The sequence below is a fragment of the Entelurus aequoreus genome, linkage group LG13 (genome assembly GCF_033978785.1).
Source record: "Entelurus aequoreus isolate RoL-2023_Sb linkage group LG13, RoL_Eaeq_v1.1, whole genome shotgun sequence".
NCBI lineage: Eukaryota > Metazoa > Chordata > Actinopteri > Syngnathiformes > Syngnathidae > Entelurus > Entelurus aequoreus.
This window is the reverse complement of record NC_084743.1, coordinates 46,853,902-46,874,859: the sequence shown is the minus strand read 5'-3', so window position 1 is coordinate 46,874,859 and position 20,958 is coordinate 46,853,902. Positions and strand designations below refer to the sequence as shown.

Below are 20,958 nucleotides of genomic sequence, written 5' to 3'. Positions count from 1 at the left end.
CCACTAATAGTACTAACCTTTAACAGTTAATTTTACTAATTTTCATTCATTACTAGTTTCTATGTAACTGTTTTTATATTGTTGTACTTTCTTTTTTATTCAAGAAAATGTTTTTAATTTATTTATCTTATTTTACTAATTTTTTTAAAAAGTACCTTATCTTCACCATACCTGGTTGTCCAAATTAGGCATAATAATGTGTTAATTCCACGACTGCATATATCGGTTGATATCGGTATCGGTAATTAAAGAGTTGGACAATATCGGAATATCGGCAAAAAGCCATTATCGGACATCCCTAATATATATATATATATATATATATATATATATATATATATATATATATATATATATATATATATATATATACATATATATATATATATATATATATATATATATATATATATATATGTATATACATATACACAGGTGCATATACCTATACAGTATATATATAAATATATACACACACACATACAGTCGTGGTCAAAAGTTTACATACACTTGTAAAGAACATGATGTCATGGCTGTCTTGGGTTTCCAATAATTTCTACAACTCTTATTTTTTTGTGATAGAGTGATTGGAGCACATACTTGTTGGTCACAAAAACATTCAAGAAGTTTGGTTCTTTTATGAATTTATTATGGGTCTACTGAAAATGTGACCAAATCTGCTGGGTCAAAAGTATACATACAGCAATGTTAATATTTGGTTACATGTCCCTTGGCAAGTTTCACTGCATTAAGGCGCTTTTGGTAGCCATCCACAAGCTTCTGGCAAGCTTCTGCTTGAAATTTGGACCACTCCTCTTGATAAAATTGGTGCAGTTCAGCTAAATTTGTTGGTTTTCTAACATGGACTTGTTTCTTCAGCATTGTCCACACGTTTAAGTCAGGACTTTAGGAAGGCCATTCTAAAACCTTAATTCTAGCCTGATTTAGCCATTCCTTTACCACTTTTGACGTGTGTTTGGGGTCATTGTCCTGTTGGAACACCCAACTGCGCCCAAGACCCAACCTCCGGGATGTTGATTTTAGGTTGTCCTGAAGAATTTGGAGGTAATCCTCCTTTTTCATTGTCCCATTTACTCTCTGTAAAGCACCAGTTCCATTGGCAGCAAAACAGGCCCAGAACATAATACTACCACCACTATGCTTGACGGTAGGTCTGAAATCACATGGACAAAGATAAGACCTTCTGGAGGAAAGTTCTGTGGTCAGATGAAACAAAAATTGAGCTGTTTGGCCACACTACCCAGCAATATGTTTGGAGGAGAAAACATGAGGCCTTTAATCCCAGGAACACCATGCCGACTGTGACAGCCATGCCATGACATTATGTTCTTTACAAGGATATGTAAACTTTTGACCAAGACTGCTCGTCAGGGGATTTTATAAAATCCCCTGACAAGCAAGCAAACATGCGAAACAGGCTTGTAGGGATGATATAGCCTGTGTTTTTTTCCTGACCTAACGTATATTCCGCTCTACCCCGGTATTGAGCACCAGAGGTGTGGACTCGAGTCACATGACTTGGACTCGAGTCAGACTCGAGTCATGAATTTGATGACTTTAGACTCGACTTGACAAAATGTAAAGAGACTTGCAACTCGACTTAGATTTTAACATCAATGACTTGTGACTTCACTTGGACTTGAGCCTTTTGACTTGACATGACTTGCTACTTTCCCCAAAACCTAAAGTTTAAAAAGTTATTTGGGAGCGCTCCGTAGCTTTCATTTTGTACATGTCTGTCTATCAGCGTGTGTGCTGCTTGTCAGCGTGTGTGCTCTCAGTACAACAGCCAGTCAAATTAGATCTACATTGTTTTCATCACACAGCATTCAGCCAATCAAATTGCAGGACAACCAATGAACATGAGTTGTCAAACAATGCGGCAGTGAGAAAGATTTATACCAAAGTTGGTTTCGTTCGGGTATAAAAACTACGACTTGGTCAACAAAAAACAAATTGCCGTATGCAAATCACGCAGTTCGAATATTACAGACGGAGACGCAACAACTTCCAACTTCGTTCGACATTTGAAGTTGCACAAAGAAAGGTAAGTTTTGAATGTAAGCTAACGTTTATTGGCTAAGTAACATGACTTTTATTTGCTGTGTAGTTAAATCAGTGAGGCTGTAAACTCACTGCTATCGTCATAACCATAGACATCTTATAAGTAGACGCAGCATCGAGCGCTACTGCTTACTGGCGCAGACGAGACGCGGGGCCGCCATCTTGGAGTGGTGATCCGCTCCACTCAGTGCAATTCATTTGGCAGGAGCAATGAACTGTCAGCGCATTTAATTAATTTTACCTCACTGAATACCACTCATTTTCACGCGCTTTTTTGTCATACGTGTAGCTATGATAACGGACACATGTTTTATTATTCATAGTTTGCTTAACAGTAATAGAATATTCTTATATGCTATAAGTGACCAGACGTCCAAGATCAAAACTGGGAATATAAGCCCAGCGAAGAGGGAAAAAAACGGTCAGCTATTTTTAAGTTGAAGAAACAATATAATTACGTTATATATACATGCGTATATCCTACATAAACAATGTATGAATACATTAGATATCTATACATCTTATAGACCGTATCTCTGTTGCTGCAGCAGCATAGAGTTTATTCTGTCTTGACACTTTGTATAGATATTTTGTATTACATTCTTCCCTTAAATGATAATGTTTACAGTGATTGTTATATATGTATTTTTTATGTATGTCGCTTTGGATAAAAGCGTCTGCCAAATACTTAAACATATATAAACACCTGAAAGTCTTTATATCAGCTAAAACCACCAATCTGTTTCACTGGATTCAGAATAAAACCAAATGCTGTCTTACCCAACAATGTTAGTATTTGAATATTGTTACTTGAAGACTTATTCCTGGTTACAATTATACTGTTAAGAAAGTATTGTCTAATATTCTGCCTAAAATGAGAATGCATCATAATCAGTGGCGGCTGGTGAATTTTGTTTTAGGTGGGGCTGAAAGTTTGTAAACCAAACCCCTGTAGGGGCGTCATCCTCCCCCAGAAGATTTGTTTGTGATTTTCACATACAAATATTGAAGATATTTGCTCCTTCTTAACTCTGTGGTAATGTTATTTTCATAAAATACAACCAACAGTACATTAATGTTAAATCTTACTTGTGAAAAGTAATCCCCCGATTCCTATTTTCAACAGTCCGCTCATTTGAGCAGGAAAACGCTGAACACCAGCCCGGCATCTTTGTTTTCTACCTGTCAACTGTCAGTTTAGGCTGCTCGCCGGCTCCTCATCACCACTTCAAGATGCAATTTGCTCGCGTCACAGCAACCAATACTGCGTCTACTTATAAGATGTCTATGGTTATAACATAATTTCAAACACAGCAATATGTTGCGTCCACTGCAGTTTGCTTCCTTATTCATACTTTTTGTCAAGTGATTTTTTTAAGCAGGGTTGCATGAGGTACCTACACTTACGTTACGTTAGTCATTGTATCACACACAGTAACATAACGTTAGACGGCGGTCAGCAGCACCGCATATTTTAGCCACCTACAAAAAGACAAACATAGTCAAATAAAGGTCAGTTAAAATGTATACTATATTAAGAATATGTGTACATATTGCATAGGGCCCTGACATCTAAAAAGTACAACTCTGTTCATTGTTATGTTCATGTATTTGTTATGTTTTTCATGTGTATGCACACATAAACACACATACAGTATGAGATGAGATCAATGAGATAAGGTAAGAACAGAATAGAAACTGCTGTGGAACTAGTTACAATGCAATATGCCATGGAAATACAATGTTAATACTTTTGTACAAATAAGTACAGGTGCACTTGTTTTTGCAAATGTGTTTATTCTGTAAAGGAATGAGTTAAATGTTTAAAATTGTTTAAACTATTAAAATGACTGGTTAATAGTGCTATTATGAATTGCAATGTCAGTACTATTTTTTTCCCTGCTATTTCAAATGCACTTGTTTTAATAAATAAATACAGCGGTTTAAAAGCATACACAATCTGTGTAAAAATATTAGTCTGTGGTTAAAAGGACTTGAAAGGACTCGAAACTCAAAATGCAGGACTTGTGACTTGACTTGAGACTTTCCAGTCTTGACTTTGGACTTGACTCGGGACTTGCCTGTCTTGACTCGGGACTTGACTCGAGACTTGAGGGCAAAGACTTGAGACTTACTTGTGACTTGCAAAGCAATGACTTGGTCCCACCTCTGTTGAGCACTGTATAATGAATAAACCCCAGAAACCTCGACTATAAATGCATATACATATATATACATACATATATATATATATACATATATATATATACATATATATATACATACATATATATACATATATATATACATACATATATATATATATATATATATATATATATATATATATATATATATATATATATATATATATATATCTATCTATAAATATATACATATATATATATATATATATATATATATATATATATATATATATACATATATATATATACACATATATATATATATATACATATATATATATATATATATATACATATATATATATATATATATATATATATATATACATATATATATATATACACATATATATATATATATATATATATATATATATATATATATATATATATATATATACATACACATACATACATATATAAATACATATAAATATACACATATACATATGTATATAAATACATATAAATATACACATATACATATGTATAAATACATATACATATATAAATAAATACATTTACATATATAAAGACATATACATATATATAAATACATATACATATATATAAATACATATACAGAAATACATATACATATATACTGTACATACATATACATATGTATATGTATATTCATACATACATACATACATACATACATACATACATACATGTATGCATATACTGTATATACACATACATACATACAAATATATAATGCCATCTTATGTTTGACTTGTATAACAAATGTGTTTTCTCAAACACATGTAAGGACATGGTAGCATCTACAGTTTGTATGCTAATGCTAATAAGTTGTTTGTCCAAAAATCAAACACCACTCCTCCAATTAGAACTTTTTTAAATATGTGTGTGTTAAATTGTTAAATACAAACCCCGTTTCCATATGAGTTGGGAAATTGTGTTAGATGTAAATATAAATAGAATACAAAGATTTGCTAATCCTTTTCAACCCATATTCAATTGAATATGCTACAAAGACAACATATTTGATGTTCAAACTGATAAACATTTTTTTTGTGCAAATAATCATTAACTTTAGAATTTGATGCCAGCCACACGTGACAAAGAAGTTGGGAAAGGTGGCAATAAATACTGATTAAGTTGAGGAATGCTCATCAAACACTTATTTGGAACATCCCACAGGTGAACAGGCAAATTGGGAACAGGTGGGTGCCATGATTGGGTATAAAAGTAGATTCCATGAAATGCTCAGTCATTCACAAACAAGGATGGGGCGAGGGTCACCACTTTGTCAACAAATGCGTGAGCAAATTGTTGAACAGTTTAAGAAAAACCTTTCTCAACCAGCTATTGCAAGGAATTTAGGGATTTCACCATCTACGGTCCGTAATATCATCAAAGGGGTCAGAGAATCTGGATAAATCACTGCCCGTAAGCAGCTAAGCCTGTGACCTTCGATCCCTCAGGATGTACTGCATCAACAAGCGACATCAGTGTGTAAAGGATATCACCACATGGGCTCAGGAACACTTCAGAAACCCACTGTCAGTACCTACAGTTGGTCGCTACATCTGTAAGTGCAAGTTAAAACTCTCCTATGCAAGGCGAAAACCATTTATCAACAACACCCAGAAACGGCGTCGGCTTCGCTGGGCCTGAGCTCATCTAAGATGGACTGATACAAAGCGGAAAAGTGTTCTGTGGTCTGACGTGTCCACATTTAAAATTGTTTTTGGAAACTGTGGACGTCGTGTCCTCCGGGCCAAAGAAGAAAAGAACCATCCGGATTGTTATAGGCGCAAAGTTGAAAAGCCAGCATCTGTGATGGTATGGGGGTGTATTAGTGCCCAAGACACGGGTAACTTACACATCTGTGAAGGCGCCATTAATGCTGAAAGGTACATACAGGTTTTGGAGCAACATATGTTGCCATCAATGCAACGTTGCCATGGACGCCCCCTGCTTATTTCAGCAAGACAATGCCAAGCCACGTGTTACATAAACGTGGCTTCATAGTAAAAGAGTGCGGGTACTGGACTGGCCTGCCTGTAGTCCAGACCTGTCTCCCATTGAAAATGTGTGGCGCATTATGAAGCCTAAAATACCACAAGTTAATTATTATTTGCAAAAAAAAAAAAAGTTTATGAGTTTGAACATCAAATATCTTGTCTTTGTAGTGCATTCAATTGAATATGGGTTGAAAAGGATTTGCAAATCATTGTATTCCGTTTCATCTAACACAATTTCCCAACTCATATGGAAACGGGGTTTGTACATTGTCTTTCAATGATCATACTTTATCACATAGTATTTATGTTTTGTTTAGTTCTTTATTTATTATATATTACCTGGTTTTAGACTACAGTTTTTAATTAATTAAATATAAGTACCGTAATTTCCGGACTATAAGCGGCTACTTTTTCCCCTCGTTCTGGTCCCTGCGGCTTATACAAGGGTGCGGCTTATTTACGGCCTGTTCTTCTCCGACACCGACGAAGAGGATTTCGGTGGTTTAGTACGCAGGAGGAAGACGATGACACAATGATTAAAGACTGACTTTTCATATACCGGTAGGCTGGTTATTTTCATAACGTACAGGCGAGCACTTTGTATTACTTTGCACCGTTGTATTATTTGTACTCTGCACGAATGCTGTTCGCCATGTCAAAGATGTGAAAGTTTGATTGAATGATTGAAAGATTTATTGTTAATAAATGGGACGCTTTGCGTTCCCAAACAGTCATCTCTGTCCCGACAATCCCATCCGTGGTAGCAGGAACCCCTATATACTACGGTAATTACACATTAAAACCCTGCGGCTTATAGTCGGGTGCGGCTTATATATGGAGCAATCTGTATTTTCCCCTAAATTTAGCTGGTGTGGCTTATAGTCAGGTGCGGCTTATAGTCCGGAAATCACGGTAATACATATTGATGCTCCCATAGTAAAAGTGCAGTTTTATTGCTATGTTCACTTATAAAAGAAAAAAAAAGAAAACACCTTGTTTATTCCAAATATAGTGTGTTTTGTTCCATTACTCTGTTCATCAAACAGATTAACCAATGGATAACCAAAATAATGGATAAGTGCAACCATAACTGAAAGTCATCAGTACTTACCGAGGCAGTCAGGACAGCAGGAGCCATCTCTGCGAGTGACGTTGGAGCAGGTCAGCACTGGACATTGCTTTCGCTGACATTTGGTCACACCATGCTGTGGGAAATACAGCATGGACAAAGAATCGCTGCTTAATTTGTGCCTTTTATGAGTGAAACCCATCGAGACAGTCCATGGATCCCAAACATAACATCGACACATTTCCACTTTCCCAGTTGATAAGGCAAACAAAAGCAAATCTTTTTGGCAGAAGCAGACCAACAATATTCCTGTTTGGATACTCAAATAATATAAGTCAAATATTTACTTTCTGATTAGTTCAGTTTTAGTGTTTTTACAACCCCTGAGGGAAATTTCTGCCTATCAAGTTGCTAAACGCACCACTGGTCTCTAATTTTATGAAACCCATGACTAATGGAAAATGTTAGATGGAAGCAATAACGATGTGAGTTAGAACATGTTGTTGTTCCAGATGCAAGAAAACACATATTGCAATAGGTCATATTTATATCAATGAAAAAGTGAACGTTTTTAAACAAAAAAGAACGCCTGCAGACACCAAAATTTTACGTTTTATATACACACTCTTAGTACAGTATAAACATTATGTGATGTGGTAACAGGCACATTCATAATAACATGTAATATTTACGTATTCTGCTCATTTTAAGCGTTTTAATTTCACAACGTTCGCTTTTTCCTTCAACAACAATCACTACTAATCATGGTAGACTTAATGAGAGACAACAAAGACTACTTTGGTACAAATGATGATCCAGAACCTTCTATTTTTTAGCCTGAATATACGGAGGCGGAGCTACACGTTTTAAAAGCTGTGTGCTAAACATATCTAGCTCTCGTTTAAAAGCAAGCATCATGCAGCAGTATTGATAAGTGCTAAAGAAGATATACAAAATAGGATGATATAAAAACAATTACTTACTGTACAATATCTGCTGTCACTTTAGATGAAGAATTAATCATAATGCTCATTCAGGTTTATAAAAAAAAAAAAAAAGGGGCCGCAAATGAGCGTTTTTTCATGTCTTTCTCAACATCTGCTGGTCTAAGGTGAATCTCAAAGTTAAGCAACTTCTCGGTTTATGGCAACAACCTTCTACTATCCATGTGAGAGGCATGATTTCAAATCTAGATGTAACTTTCACCAGCTCACAGGCCATGCAGGAGCTCAACGGCTAAATATGTCAAAAACGCTGCATAAGCAAGTTAAGTCTCTGTGATCACAGAGACGCTAATAATAGGTTGTCTGCGTTAGCGCCTATAATAACAATATCACTAATACTTGGTCATATTCAAGTTGTGAGATTTAAATGGAGTATTGTTGGTAGTTTTTAGAAGGTTTTTTTACAGAGCTTTATGAGTAGAATAATATACTCCCATTAGCCGCGGTGTTAGCCGTATTTTACGAATTAGAATCAATGGAAAAAATATGTGTTCTTATCTTTCATTCTTTTAAAGGCCTACTGAAATTAGATTTTCTTATTTAAACGGGGATAGCAGGTCCTTTCTATGTGTCATACTTGATCATTTTGCGATATTGCCATATTTTTGCTGAAAGGATTTAGTAGAGAACATCGACGATAAAGTTCGCAACTTTTGGTCGCTGATAAAAAAGCCTTGCCTGTACCGGAAGTAGCGTGACGTCACAGGTTGTGGAGCTCCTCACATCTGCACATTGTTTACAATCATGGCCACCAGCAGCGAGAGCGATTCGGACCGAGAAAGCGACCATTACCCCATTAATTTGAGCGAGGATGAAAGATCCGTGGATGAGGAAAGTGAGAGTGAAGGATTAGAGGGCAGTGGAAGCGATTCAGATAGGGAAGATGCTGTGAGAGGCGGGTGGGACCTGATATTCAGCTGGGAATGACTAAAACAATAAATAAACACAAGACATATACAGGTATATACTCTATTAGCCACAACACAACCAGGCTTATATTTAATATGCCACATAACAAACACCTCCCCCCTCCCGTCCATATAACCCGCCAATACAAATCAAACACCTGCACAACACACTCAATCCCACAGCCCAAAGTACCGTTCACTTCCGCAAAGTTCATACAGCACATATATTTCCCCAAAGTCACGTACGTGACATGCACATAGCGGCACGCACGTACGAGTCTCTGTTGTCCCAGTTCTCTACGTGTTTGTGTTGCTGCAGCCGGCCGCTAATACACCGCTTCCCACCTACAGCTTTCTTCTTTGCTGTCTTCATTGTTTATTAAACAAATTGCAAAAGTTTCACCAACACAAATGTCCAGAATACTGTGGAATTTTGCGATGAAAACAGACGACTTAATAGCTGGCCACAATGGTGTCCCAAAATGTCCGCTAAACCCCGTGACGTCATGCGCAAACGTCATCATACTGAGACGTTTTCAGCAGGATATTTCGCTGGAAATTTAAAATTGCACTTTACTAATCTAACCCGGCCGTTTTGGCATGAGTTGCATTGTTAAGATTTCATCATTGATATATAAACTATCAAACTGCGTGGTCGGTAGTAGTGGGTTTCAGTAGGCCTTTAAGTCATCCAGCAGCTATAAACTTATGAAATTATATTGCTGAATAGATGATGTCTAATATTTTTATTTTTGACAGTTCATATATGTTGACTATAATACATAGGGTAGAGCTGCAGTGCAATAGCCTTGTTTCTCACAGCTAATTCTGCGCAACTGCCAGTTTGCATATCTTTTCTAGACATACTTAAAAAAACAAAAAACATTCTCAGCAAAGTACATTGTACAATTAGCAGCAACAATTTAAAAATGGAACAAAACAATATTATGTAAGAAAACATGTATATGTTATTACTATACTTAACATATTTGTTTTGATTTGTTTTTAATGTATATTCAGATTTTTTATTCAAGAATATATATGCATCATAGCAAATCATGCGATGACGTCATATCGACCATGCCCCATTGCCACAAGTATTTTGGCAATTTAGGGGAAACCCTGACATTAACAAAATAACAATGTCTTACATTATGATCATGCTTTGTCAGAGATGTTTTGTAATGTTATTCTGTGATATTTGCACCTAAACAAATGCTAGTACATCAGTTGAGGAATATGAGGGCGGGGGGTTTGCTGGCTGAAATATTGTGTAAATTATTTTAGAACATGCTCTGGTCAAGACCTCAATTACAGAATGATTCAGATTATTCAGGTAGACATATCACAGATTACAGCTGGGATAGTCCCCCACTCCCTGAAAATTATCTGTCTAGGGTACACTTATTAATGATGAAAAATTATACCTATCTGCAATTATCGCGATTCATTTTGAGTTAACTATGAACAAATGCGATTAATCGTGTTTAAATATTTAATCGTTTGACAACCCTAGTTTTAACAAACCTTTAGTGGATCAGGCCAAGTGTTTGAATAGAGCCACGGTCTTAGCGTTGTTACTTACTTTGCAACCCTAACAGTTTATAACAAGGCTTTCTACCAAGTTATGAGTGAAGAACGTGTGTGAGATCACTGATGCTGGATTAGAAGGCGTGGCTCGCAATCCCGTGTATAGGATTCTTCATCCCAAAGGTGTTTTATTGCTTATAGTCAGGGTTCAGGTGAATTTTAATACTTCTTACAGCGTTCCGTGGTTGCAATAAACTCCCATAAATTATTTATTGGCTAGTAAGCACTTGAAGAGTGCAGACCTCCTATTCTCTCATTATTAAAAAAGTCTTGAATCCAGACAGTGATCCAGACAGTAAATCCGGCCATACATTTCTGATTTATCTATAGGAATGAAAGAAAGTCATCCAATGTCTTTGTCTCTGTGGGTGGAGGCAGAGAAGCTAGCATAAACATACATAGAGAAGTTAAAGGCCTACTAAAATGATTTTTTTTTATGTGAACGGGGATAGCAGATCCATTCTATGTGTCATACTTGATCATTTCGCGATATTGCCATATTTTTGCTGAAAGGATTTAGTAGAGAACATCGACGATAAAGTTTGCAACTTTTGGTCGCTGATAGAAAAAGCCTTGCCTGTACCGGAAGTAGCGTGACGTCACAGGTTGAAAGGCTCCTCACATTTCCCCATTGTTTACACCAGCAGCGAGAGCGATTCGGACCGAGAAAGCAACGATTACCCCATTAATTTGAGCCAGGATGAAAGATTTGTGGATGAGGAACGTGAGAGTGAAGGACTAGAGTGCAGTGCAGGACGCATTTTTTTTTCGCTCTGACCGTAACTTAGGTACAAGCTGGCTCTTTGGATTCCACACTCTCTCCTTTTTCTATTGTGGATCACGGATTTGTATTTTAAACCACCTCGGATACTATATCCTCTTGAAAATGAGAGTCGAGAACGCGAAATGGACATTCACAGTGACTTTTATCTCCACGACAATACATCGGCGAAGCACTTTAGCTACGGAGCTAACGTGATAGCATCGTGCTTAAATGCAGATAAAAACAAAAGAAATAAACCCCTGACTGGAAGGATAGACAGAAAATCAACAATACTATTAAACCATGGACCTGTAAATACACGGTTAATGCTTTCCAGCTTGGCGAGGCTTAACAATGCTGTTGCTAACGACACCATTGAAGCTAACTTAGCAACGGGACCTCACTGAGCTATGATAAAAACATTAGCGCTCCACCTACGCCAGCCCTCATCTGCTCATCAACACCCGTGCTCACCTGCGTTCCAGCGATAGACGGAAGGACGAAGGACTTCACCCGATCATCCGTGCGTTCGGCGGCTAGCGTCGGATAGCGCGTCTGCTATCCAAGTCAAAGTCCTCCTGGTTGTGTTGCTACAGCTAGCCGCTAATACACCTATCCCACCTACAACTTTCTTTTTTGCAGTCTTCATTGTTCATTAAAAAAATTGCAAAAGATTCACCAACACAGATGTCCAGAATACTGTGGAATTTTGAGATGAAAACAGAGCTTTTTTGTATTGGATTCAATGGTGTCCGAATACTTCCGTTTAACTATTGACGTCACGCTCATACGTCATCATACATAGACGTTTTCAACCGGAAGTTTAGCGGGAAATTTAAAATTGCACTTTATAAGTTAACCCGGCCGTATTGGTATGTGTTGCAATGTTAAGATTTCATCATTGATATATAAACTATCAGACTGCGTGGTCGGTAGTAGTGGGTTTCAGTAGGCCTTTAAAGCTCATAATATAAACAAATGTAAGATAACATAGTAGAAATTATCAGGATTAGCCACAAAATGTAATGACTTGTTCCTTATTCAGGGTTTCTGCAGTAATCAGCATATTTAATTTACCGTATTTTCCGGACTATAAGGCGCACTTAAAGTCCTTATAGTCCGCCTTATAACCGGGTGAGCCTAATGTAAAGAATAAGTTTGGTTGAGCTTACCCACCTCGAAGCTATTTTATTTGGTACATAGTGTGATGATAAGTGTGACGAGTAGATGGCAGTCAAACATAAGAACAAAGTGTAGGCTGCACTACGATGGCAATATGACTCAAGTTAACAACACAAACTTTTTATATGTTCCATTGAAAATATAGAACATAAAACACGGCGCTCAAAGAGATGCTGCTCCGTTATTGATTTAAGTAAAGTCTGAATGTCATTAAAATAGTTAGCTTCATTTTTTGACACTTCTTCCACTCCCATCCTTGCACGCTACACCGCTACAACAAAGATGACGAGGAGAAGACGCTGCCAAAGGTGAGCCACGTAAATAAGACGCCCCACAAAACGGCGCATCCGCAAGCAACGGTCAGAAAGCGGCTTGAAGATGATCTGTAAAACATAATCTATACAACATTTTGACCAAAGAACCACCATTACATGGTATGTAGACTACAGATGTCCGATAATGGCTTTTTTGCCGATATCCGATATTCCGATATTGTCTAACTCTTAATTACAGATTCCGATATCAACCGATACCGATATATACAGTCGTGGAATTAACATATTATTATGCCTAATTTTGTTGTGATGCCCCGCTGGATGCATTAAACAATATAACAAGGTTTTCCAAAATAAATCAACTCAAGTTATGGAAAAAAATGCCAACATGGCACTGCCATATTTATTATTGAAGTCACAAAGTGCATTATTTTTTTTAACATGCCTCAAAACAGCGGCTTGGAATTTGGGACATGAGAGAGCATAAGGAGGTTGAGGTGGGTGTGGGGGGGGGGTTTGGCGGGATAGCGTGTGCTGTAAATTGTAGCGTCCCGGAAGAGTTAGTGCTGTAAGGGGTTCTGGGTATTTGTTCTGTTGTGTTTATGTTGTGTTACGGTGCGGATGTTCTCCCGAAATGGGTTTGTCATTCTTGTTTGGTGTGGGTTCATAGTGTGGCACATATTTGTAACAGTGTTAAAGTTGTTTATATGTCCACCCTCAGTATGACCTGTATGGCTGTTGATCAAGTATGCTTTGCATTCACTTGTGTGTGAAAAGCCGTAGATATTATGTGATTGAGCCGGCATGCAAATGCAGTGCCTTTAAGGCACACCCCCAATATTGTTGTCTGGGTGGAAATCAGGAGAAATTCGGGAGAATGGTTGCCCCGGGAGATTTCGGGAGGGGCACTGAAATTCGGGAGTCTCCCGGGAAAATCGGGAGGGTTGGCAAGTATGACTGGGAGACGCAACTGCTCTGTACTTTTCCCTACGTCCGTGTACCACTCCGTACAGCGGCGTTTTAAAAAGTCATATATTTTACTTTTAGAAACCATCCATCCATCCATTTTCCTACCGCTTGTCCCTTTTGGGATCGCGGGGGGTGCTGGAGCCTATCTCAGTTGCATTCGGGCGGAAGGCGGGGTACACCCTGGACAAGTCGCTACCTCATCACAGGGCCAACACAGATAGACAGACAACATTCACACTCACATTCACACACTAGGGCCATTTTAGTGTTGCCAATCAACCTATCCCCAGGTGCATGTTTTTGGCGGTGGGAGGGAAACCGATACCGATAATTTCCGATATTACATTTTAAAGCATTTATCGGCCGATAATATCGGCAGTCCGTTATTATCGGACGTCTCTAATGTAGACCACAACGAAGTGTTTCAAATTTAGAAAAAAATAATAATAATATGACTCCTTTATTGCGCCCTATAATCCGGTGCACCTTATATATGAAAACGATTTTAAAAAATAGACCATTCATCGGCAGTGTGCCTTATAATCCGGTGCGCCCTATGGTCCAGAAAATACGGTAATGCTTTTTAATGCCCTTTTTAATGCAACTTAAAACAATACCCATATCGTACTGCAGATAATTGGTCAAACCAAAAGGCACGTTAACTGCTGCCTGCCTCTAATCGCCGGCTTGTGATTAGCTGATAGCATGTTAGTCACTGTTTTGATGCCCATTATGCAAAGTTTAAAAGGTCGATGTGCACACACTGCAGAATTCCTTTCCGGGTTTACACCAGGTTTTTAAAAGTTACTCAGCCAGCCACTTCTGCTAAAATTTGTCTTTCCCGGTTTTCCTAATATGTACTACTTTTAGCACTTTTGCCACAGCATGAGCACTTTCACAGGACATAGCATTCCAAGCACCTGGTGTTCTGACTTTGTGCACCAGTCATAGAAAACGGCCAATTAAAGAGTTCAGCCAGTCAATCATCACACAAAATTATTTAATATTTATATAACCAAAATAAACTGTGAATACCAATGGGTTTTCCATCACTTGTATATATCTGATCTCAAGGCGTTGCTACCTCAGCTGTGATGGGGAGGCTTGTGTGCATCCGTGACCCTGAGTACTATGCTGGCGGTGACTAGGTCTCTACTAGCTTCAACCAAGCAAAGGGAAGACGAAGGGCAGGATCTGGTCCTTCAGGTTGGGGGTTGGGCGTGGAGTCAACAACCCCGCCACGGAAAGAGAACACTGTTACAGATTCACAATCAAGATACTCCAAAGTAACTAAGGTCCTGGGAGAGGATGGACGCACAGCTGTAGAAAGTATGACGACTAGTAGTAAAACTCTTTGGAAGCCGACGACCATCATCTCTACCAGGACCACCACTAACATTGGAAAAATGGGACGTCAGAACCATGTTTGAAACCGGCAAAACCGCTCAAGTGGCAACCAAGATGAGACACTATAAACTAGATCTTCTGGGAATCAGTGAGTCTAGGTAGTCAGGCTCTGTTCAGCAGAATCTCGCCATAGGCGAGATGCTGCTGTTCTTAGACCACGAGGAAGCAAGTGGTATTGATGTAGACAAAGAGGGCACAGAGAGCCCTCAATGGATGGGATGCACATAGCCCAGGGGTACTCGCTGCCTGCTTTCACACAACATGGATATCAGTCAATTAATGAGAGTGATGCGAATGTCAAATAGGATTTCTACAACAGACTGCTGACCATCATCCAGACACGCCCAACTATGGTTGACTTCAATCCCAAGATCGGCAGCAACAACCAAAAGTGTTAGGAAGTAATGGGAAAAAAAGGCTTGGAGAACAGGAATGGGGAAAGGTTAAGTTAAAGTTAAAGTTTGCCAACCAGCATGCCTCTCCCAACCTAGTTAGTGGCAGGAGCTTCTTCCAATATAAACGGATACAAAATGTGACCTGGGTGTCACCAAACCTAACTACTGAACACCACATCAACCATATCTGCAAAGGGAAAAAGTTCAGAAAATCTCTTGAAGATGTTCCAGTAAGAAAGGGAGCGGATGTTGCATCAGACTAACACCTTCTGGCCCCATGAAGCTCAAGCTTAGACGGAACTGAGCAGGACAAATCAGCCAACGCCAGAGGTACACTATCACTGCTCTGAAAGAAACAGCCAGGCTAGAAGAGTTGAGAACCATACACTTGAAAAAGACCCAGATTCTGCAACACCAGAACGAGGGAGGGACCATGGGTAAAAAGTGGCAGAACATTAAAGAGTAAATAACATTAACATGTGAGAAAGTGCTAGGTTACAAAAAACGGGCAAAAATAATGGATCTAAGTAGTATCCTAAGAAAGAATCCATGAATCCATTTTCTACCGCTTGTCCCTCTCTGGGATGTGGGGGGCTGGAGCCTATCCCCGCTGCACTCGGGTATAGCCTGGACAATTTGCCACCTTATCGGAGGGCCAACATTGATAGATGGACAACCTTTTTACACTCACATTCACAATAGGGCCAATTTAGTGTTGCCAATCAGCCATGACAGGACAAAGAAGAAGGCAGAAATAACAAATAGCCACACACGTGCTAGAAAAGTCTAAACTCAAGAACCGTATTCAGAAACAAATAGAATAGCTAAGAGGGGGATAAGGATAGATAAGGGCAAATAAAATAAATTAAATTGAGGCACTAGCAAAAGAGGCGGCACAAAAGGGTAACATGAGGGAGCTGCATACTATGATCTAAAAGCTCTCAAGCAAGTTTCATCAGCCAGAGAGGCCAGTGAGGAACAAAGAAGGAAACATATTCCATGCATAGAACAACAAAATCATAGATTGGTTGAGCATGTTGAAAATCTCTTGAACATCTCTCTCCTTCAAACACAATAATATCCAACCAGCCAATAGTTACCTTCCTATCATCTGTGATGTTTCAACGAAGGAAGAAATGTATGAGGTCACCAAGGGATTGAGAAAAGTTAAATCAGCAGGGCCACACATCATTTCTGCAGAAGCTTTGAAAGCAGATGAAGTGACCACTGTTGAAATGGTCTTTCCCTTATTCCAAAACATCTGGGGGGAGGAGGAAATTCCATCAAAGCACCTTATCGAGCTCCCAAAGAAGGGTGACCCTGCCTTGATCTTACTACACGGGGATAACACTGCCGTCAAACCCAGCTAAGATTGTCAATAGAGTCCTCCTAAACCAGGGTTTGGCAACCTAAAGAGCCATTTGGGCCCGTTTCAACCCAATCAAAACCTATTTGATCACAATATTGAAGATAATGCTACATATACAGTTTTCAAGAGACAGCATAGTGACAACAGTACACAGAAGCATAAGCTATCTGGAACCCCAACAGAGGGATAAAAGAGCCGAATGTGGCTCCAGAGCCGCAGGTTGCAGACCCCTGTCCTAAATGAATGAAAGATGCAGTTGACCCTCATCTCCGAGATCAACAAGCTAGCTTCGGGAAGAGTAAATCATGCATTAGCCAGATAACAACCCTACAAATGATCCTGGAACAGTCCTTGGTAGGGTTGCACAAATAATCAAATTTTAATCACAACCACGATTTTGGTTGCTACAATTGAATGAGGGCGATTGTCACCGAAATACCTTTAAGAAGCAGGTATCAAATCAAGCACTTTGACAACCAACCAGGGGCCGAACGAAAGACATTGGTTTGATGTGAGATTGAGTAAGAGTGAGTGAGATGTCTGGAACGTAGGGTGACGACAGATGGGCTGGTCGCCAGTAGATCCTGAAAATATATATATTTTTAAATGTATTTATCACATCAGTACTCTCCCGTCTCACAGAGAAATCCAGAGGTTGCCAACAAGAACACATTTTGAACCCAGAACCCGCCTGCACACCCCGCCGTTCTCTAGGCCAGTGGTCTCCAACCTTTTTGTAGCTACGCTTGAATGTTCGGGGTTATGGTATTTTTATTATTTGTATTTTTTGTCATAAAGAAATACAATCATGTGTGCTTACGGACTGTATCCCTGCAGACTGTATTGATCTATATTGATATATAATATATATTGTGTTTTTTATGTTAATTTAATACAAATAAAAAATAAAAATAAATGTTTTTTTTTTCTTTCTTTTTTTTTAATTTCTTGTGCGGCCCGGTACTGGTCCGTGGACTGATTGGTACCGGGCCGTGGCCCGGTGGTTGGGGACCACTGCTCTAGGCGTCCTTTAGCTCAATACCCTAAAGCCGGAAATGTGCACATCGAAACAAGTCATTGAGTTGCGGCGACACATTAAGCACTGACAACACTCCCCTTCTTACTCAACCACCATTGTTTGCCGGTGACGTGAAGTTAACAGTCCAACCAGAGTTGTGGTTGCACCGACCATCATGCGTACAAAGCCCCAACAAACAGCCACAAAAGCAGGGCGGACAAAGTACAAAATACAGTTTACATCCACCTCTCAAAGACACACCAAAATAATGGACGAAAAAAATATTTATTTGGACAAAGACATACAGTATGTCCTATAAATACTGTGAGCAGTACACTGTCTTCCTTGTAGCATGTCTTTTGTGCATATTCTTATTTTGTCACTTGTTTGCAATTCATGAAGAAAATCTTCAATGACATTTATTTTTTAGTTAGCCCTTTGTCTTTTATAAATTTAAATTGTATTACTTATGACTTATTTCTATTTTAGGTTTTATTTTGAAATGAAATGAAACCTAAGTTATCATCCTGTTCGTTTCAAATAGAAAGTGTAATAAAAATGTTTTATGTAACATAATGAATAATCGTGGTTATTAATCCTGATTTCAACAAGATAAAAAATAATTGTGGTTATTATTTTGGCAATAATCGTGTAGCCCTGGTCTTTGGACTGGAACTCACCTCTCTAAGTGAGTTTTATTGACTATGAAAAGGCGTTTGACAGTGTGGATAGGCAGACCATCTGGAGACTGTTGAGATGCTATGGGATACTAGTAAAGAACACTAACATCATCAGAAACTCATATGAAGGAATGACCTGCAGAGTGGTTCATGGCCAGCAGTTTACCGATGCCTTCCAAGTGAGTACAGGAGTGAGGCAAGGATGCTCTCACCCTTCCTTTTTCTGTTGGCAATAGATTGGGTAATCAAGACATCAACTGCCCAGAAGAGGAATGGTATCCAATGGACACAATTGGATGATCTTGATTTTGTTGATGACATGGCACTTCTTTCCCACACACATGTAGAAGTGTTGAATTTGTAATTGATCTATGATTGAGTTTTATTACTTTAGATAAGAAATCATGATCTGTATTATTAGAAATGTATTATGAATGTTCATTTTAATTGGACTCATGATTGTTTGAATTTGTAATTGATCTATGATTGAGTTTTATCACTTTAGATAAGAAATCATGATCTGTATTATGAATGTTCATTTTAATTGGACTCATGATTGTATATTAATCAACATGGTTAATTATGTCATATCAATTGGTTTATTAGTACAAAAAATTAGTCATTCCGGACAATCGAATGCTTACATTATGCTTTCAAGTACATATATAATGTACTTTGCTAGTGAAGAGGTAACTAGGTTACTCACTTTGTTTTTTTGGACTTTTAGGTCAGGTTTTTTTTCCAGGAAGGAACACCCGTTGACCCAAACAACCTGAGCTCCCTATCCACCTTCAAACTCAACTCAACAAATGGCGAGCTAAACAACTACGTGGTAGGACAAGCATATTTTTCTCCTCCGCCGCGAACCTTTTGGATTACTTTTGTTTTTGAACTGAACTTTGGACTGACGCGAAAGCGTTTGCGTACCTTTTGAACTGAACTGTGAACTGGTTCCGAGAAGGCAGCAGGACTGCATCTTGTATTTTTGTTTAGGGCATTTTTTTTATTTTTTCCTAGTGTGTCATCTGTGGCATTTATATTCTTGTGTCAATACATTTTATGCAGTCGAAACCAAGATAACTAGTTGTCATCATCTTTCATACCTCAGGCTCCTAGACAAACCATCTTCTGTTACACGGGTTACACTCTTAACCCGCCTAGCCCATGCGAGCGTTACACACTCCTGTATGTAAAAACCTGCACTGCAACAACATAATGTCCACATTGTGGGATAACTAAAACAATGTTGTATGCTGGCTTGTTGTGAAGTATTTGTGATTCCAAAAGATGCGGAGGACCTCAGGCAGTTTGCAGGTAAGATGCATCTTTACTTCGACACACAAGACGAAAACTTACAACTTAGGTGCTAGCTAAGCAAAGCATGGAGATAAGCTTAAGCATAGGTAGCATGAAACAAACAACTAAACCAACAAATACAGTCGCGTGTGGCGAACAATGGACCAGCCACTAACAGCATGGCGAGACAATTATAAATAAAGACGAGGATTAGCTTTACACCAGGTGACAACACTAATCATAAAATGAGGACAGGTGTGTAGCTGTTGCTCCTAACAACAGAAGGTAAGCAAAGGATCCGTGTGGCGCATGGAACCAAAACACACTAAACACGGGCAAATGATATGATGCAAACAACAAAGGATATGATCTGGTGCAACTGATCATAACATCCTACTTCTTCCTCCCAATAAGCCAGCCAAAGGGATACAAATAAAGAGTTATTTTCTTGTATTACTATTGTACTTAATTCTTGTCTTTAATATTTTTATATTTATTCATGTTTTTCACCTGCAACGGCATTGTTAACGGCATGTTAATGTAAGTGTTATTTGTTCAGACAAACATTAACAATCGACTTACAGTAGGCAGGGGGTTCATATCCGTCACGGTTTACCTGACACATGAAACGTGAAGAATTGAGGGGGTGCACTATATAGTTTAGCCTCCAGATGGCAGTAGAGTGTTGAATATCTTAAAATGTGTTCTGTGGCAATTCCAACTTGGACCACAGCGTCAGTTGCTATG

General features: G+C 38.5%; 1 protein-coding gene across 1 annotated transcript in view; it reads right to left on the bottom strand.

Annotated features, from left to right (window-relative positions):
• Positions 1 to 20,958, bottom strand: part of LOC133663022 (chordin-like) — a 65,169-nt gene that overhangs the window by 475 nt on the left and 43,736 nt on the right. Inside the window, exon 20 of the mRNA XM_062067203.1 lies at positions 7,398 to 7,491. Coding sequence (XP_061923187.1) covers positions 7,398 to 7,491 — 94 coding nt within the window. The remainder of the gene's footprint in view (positions 1 to 7,397; positions 7,492 to 20,958) is intronic.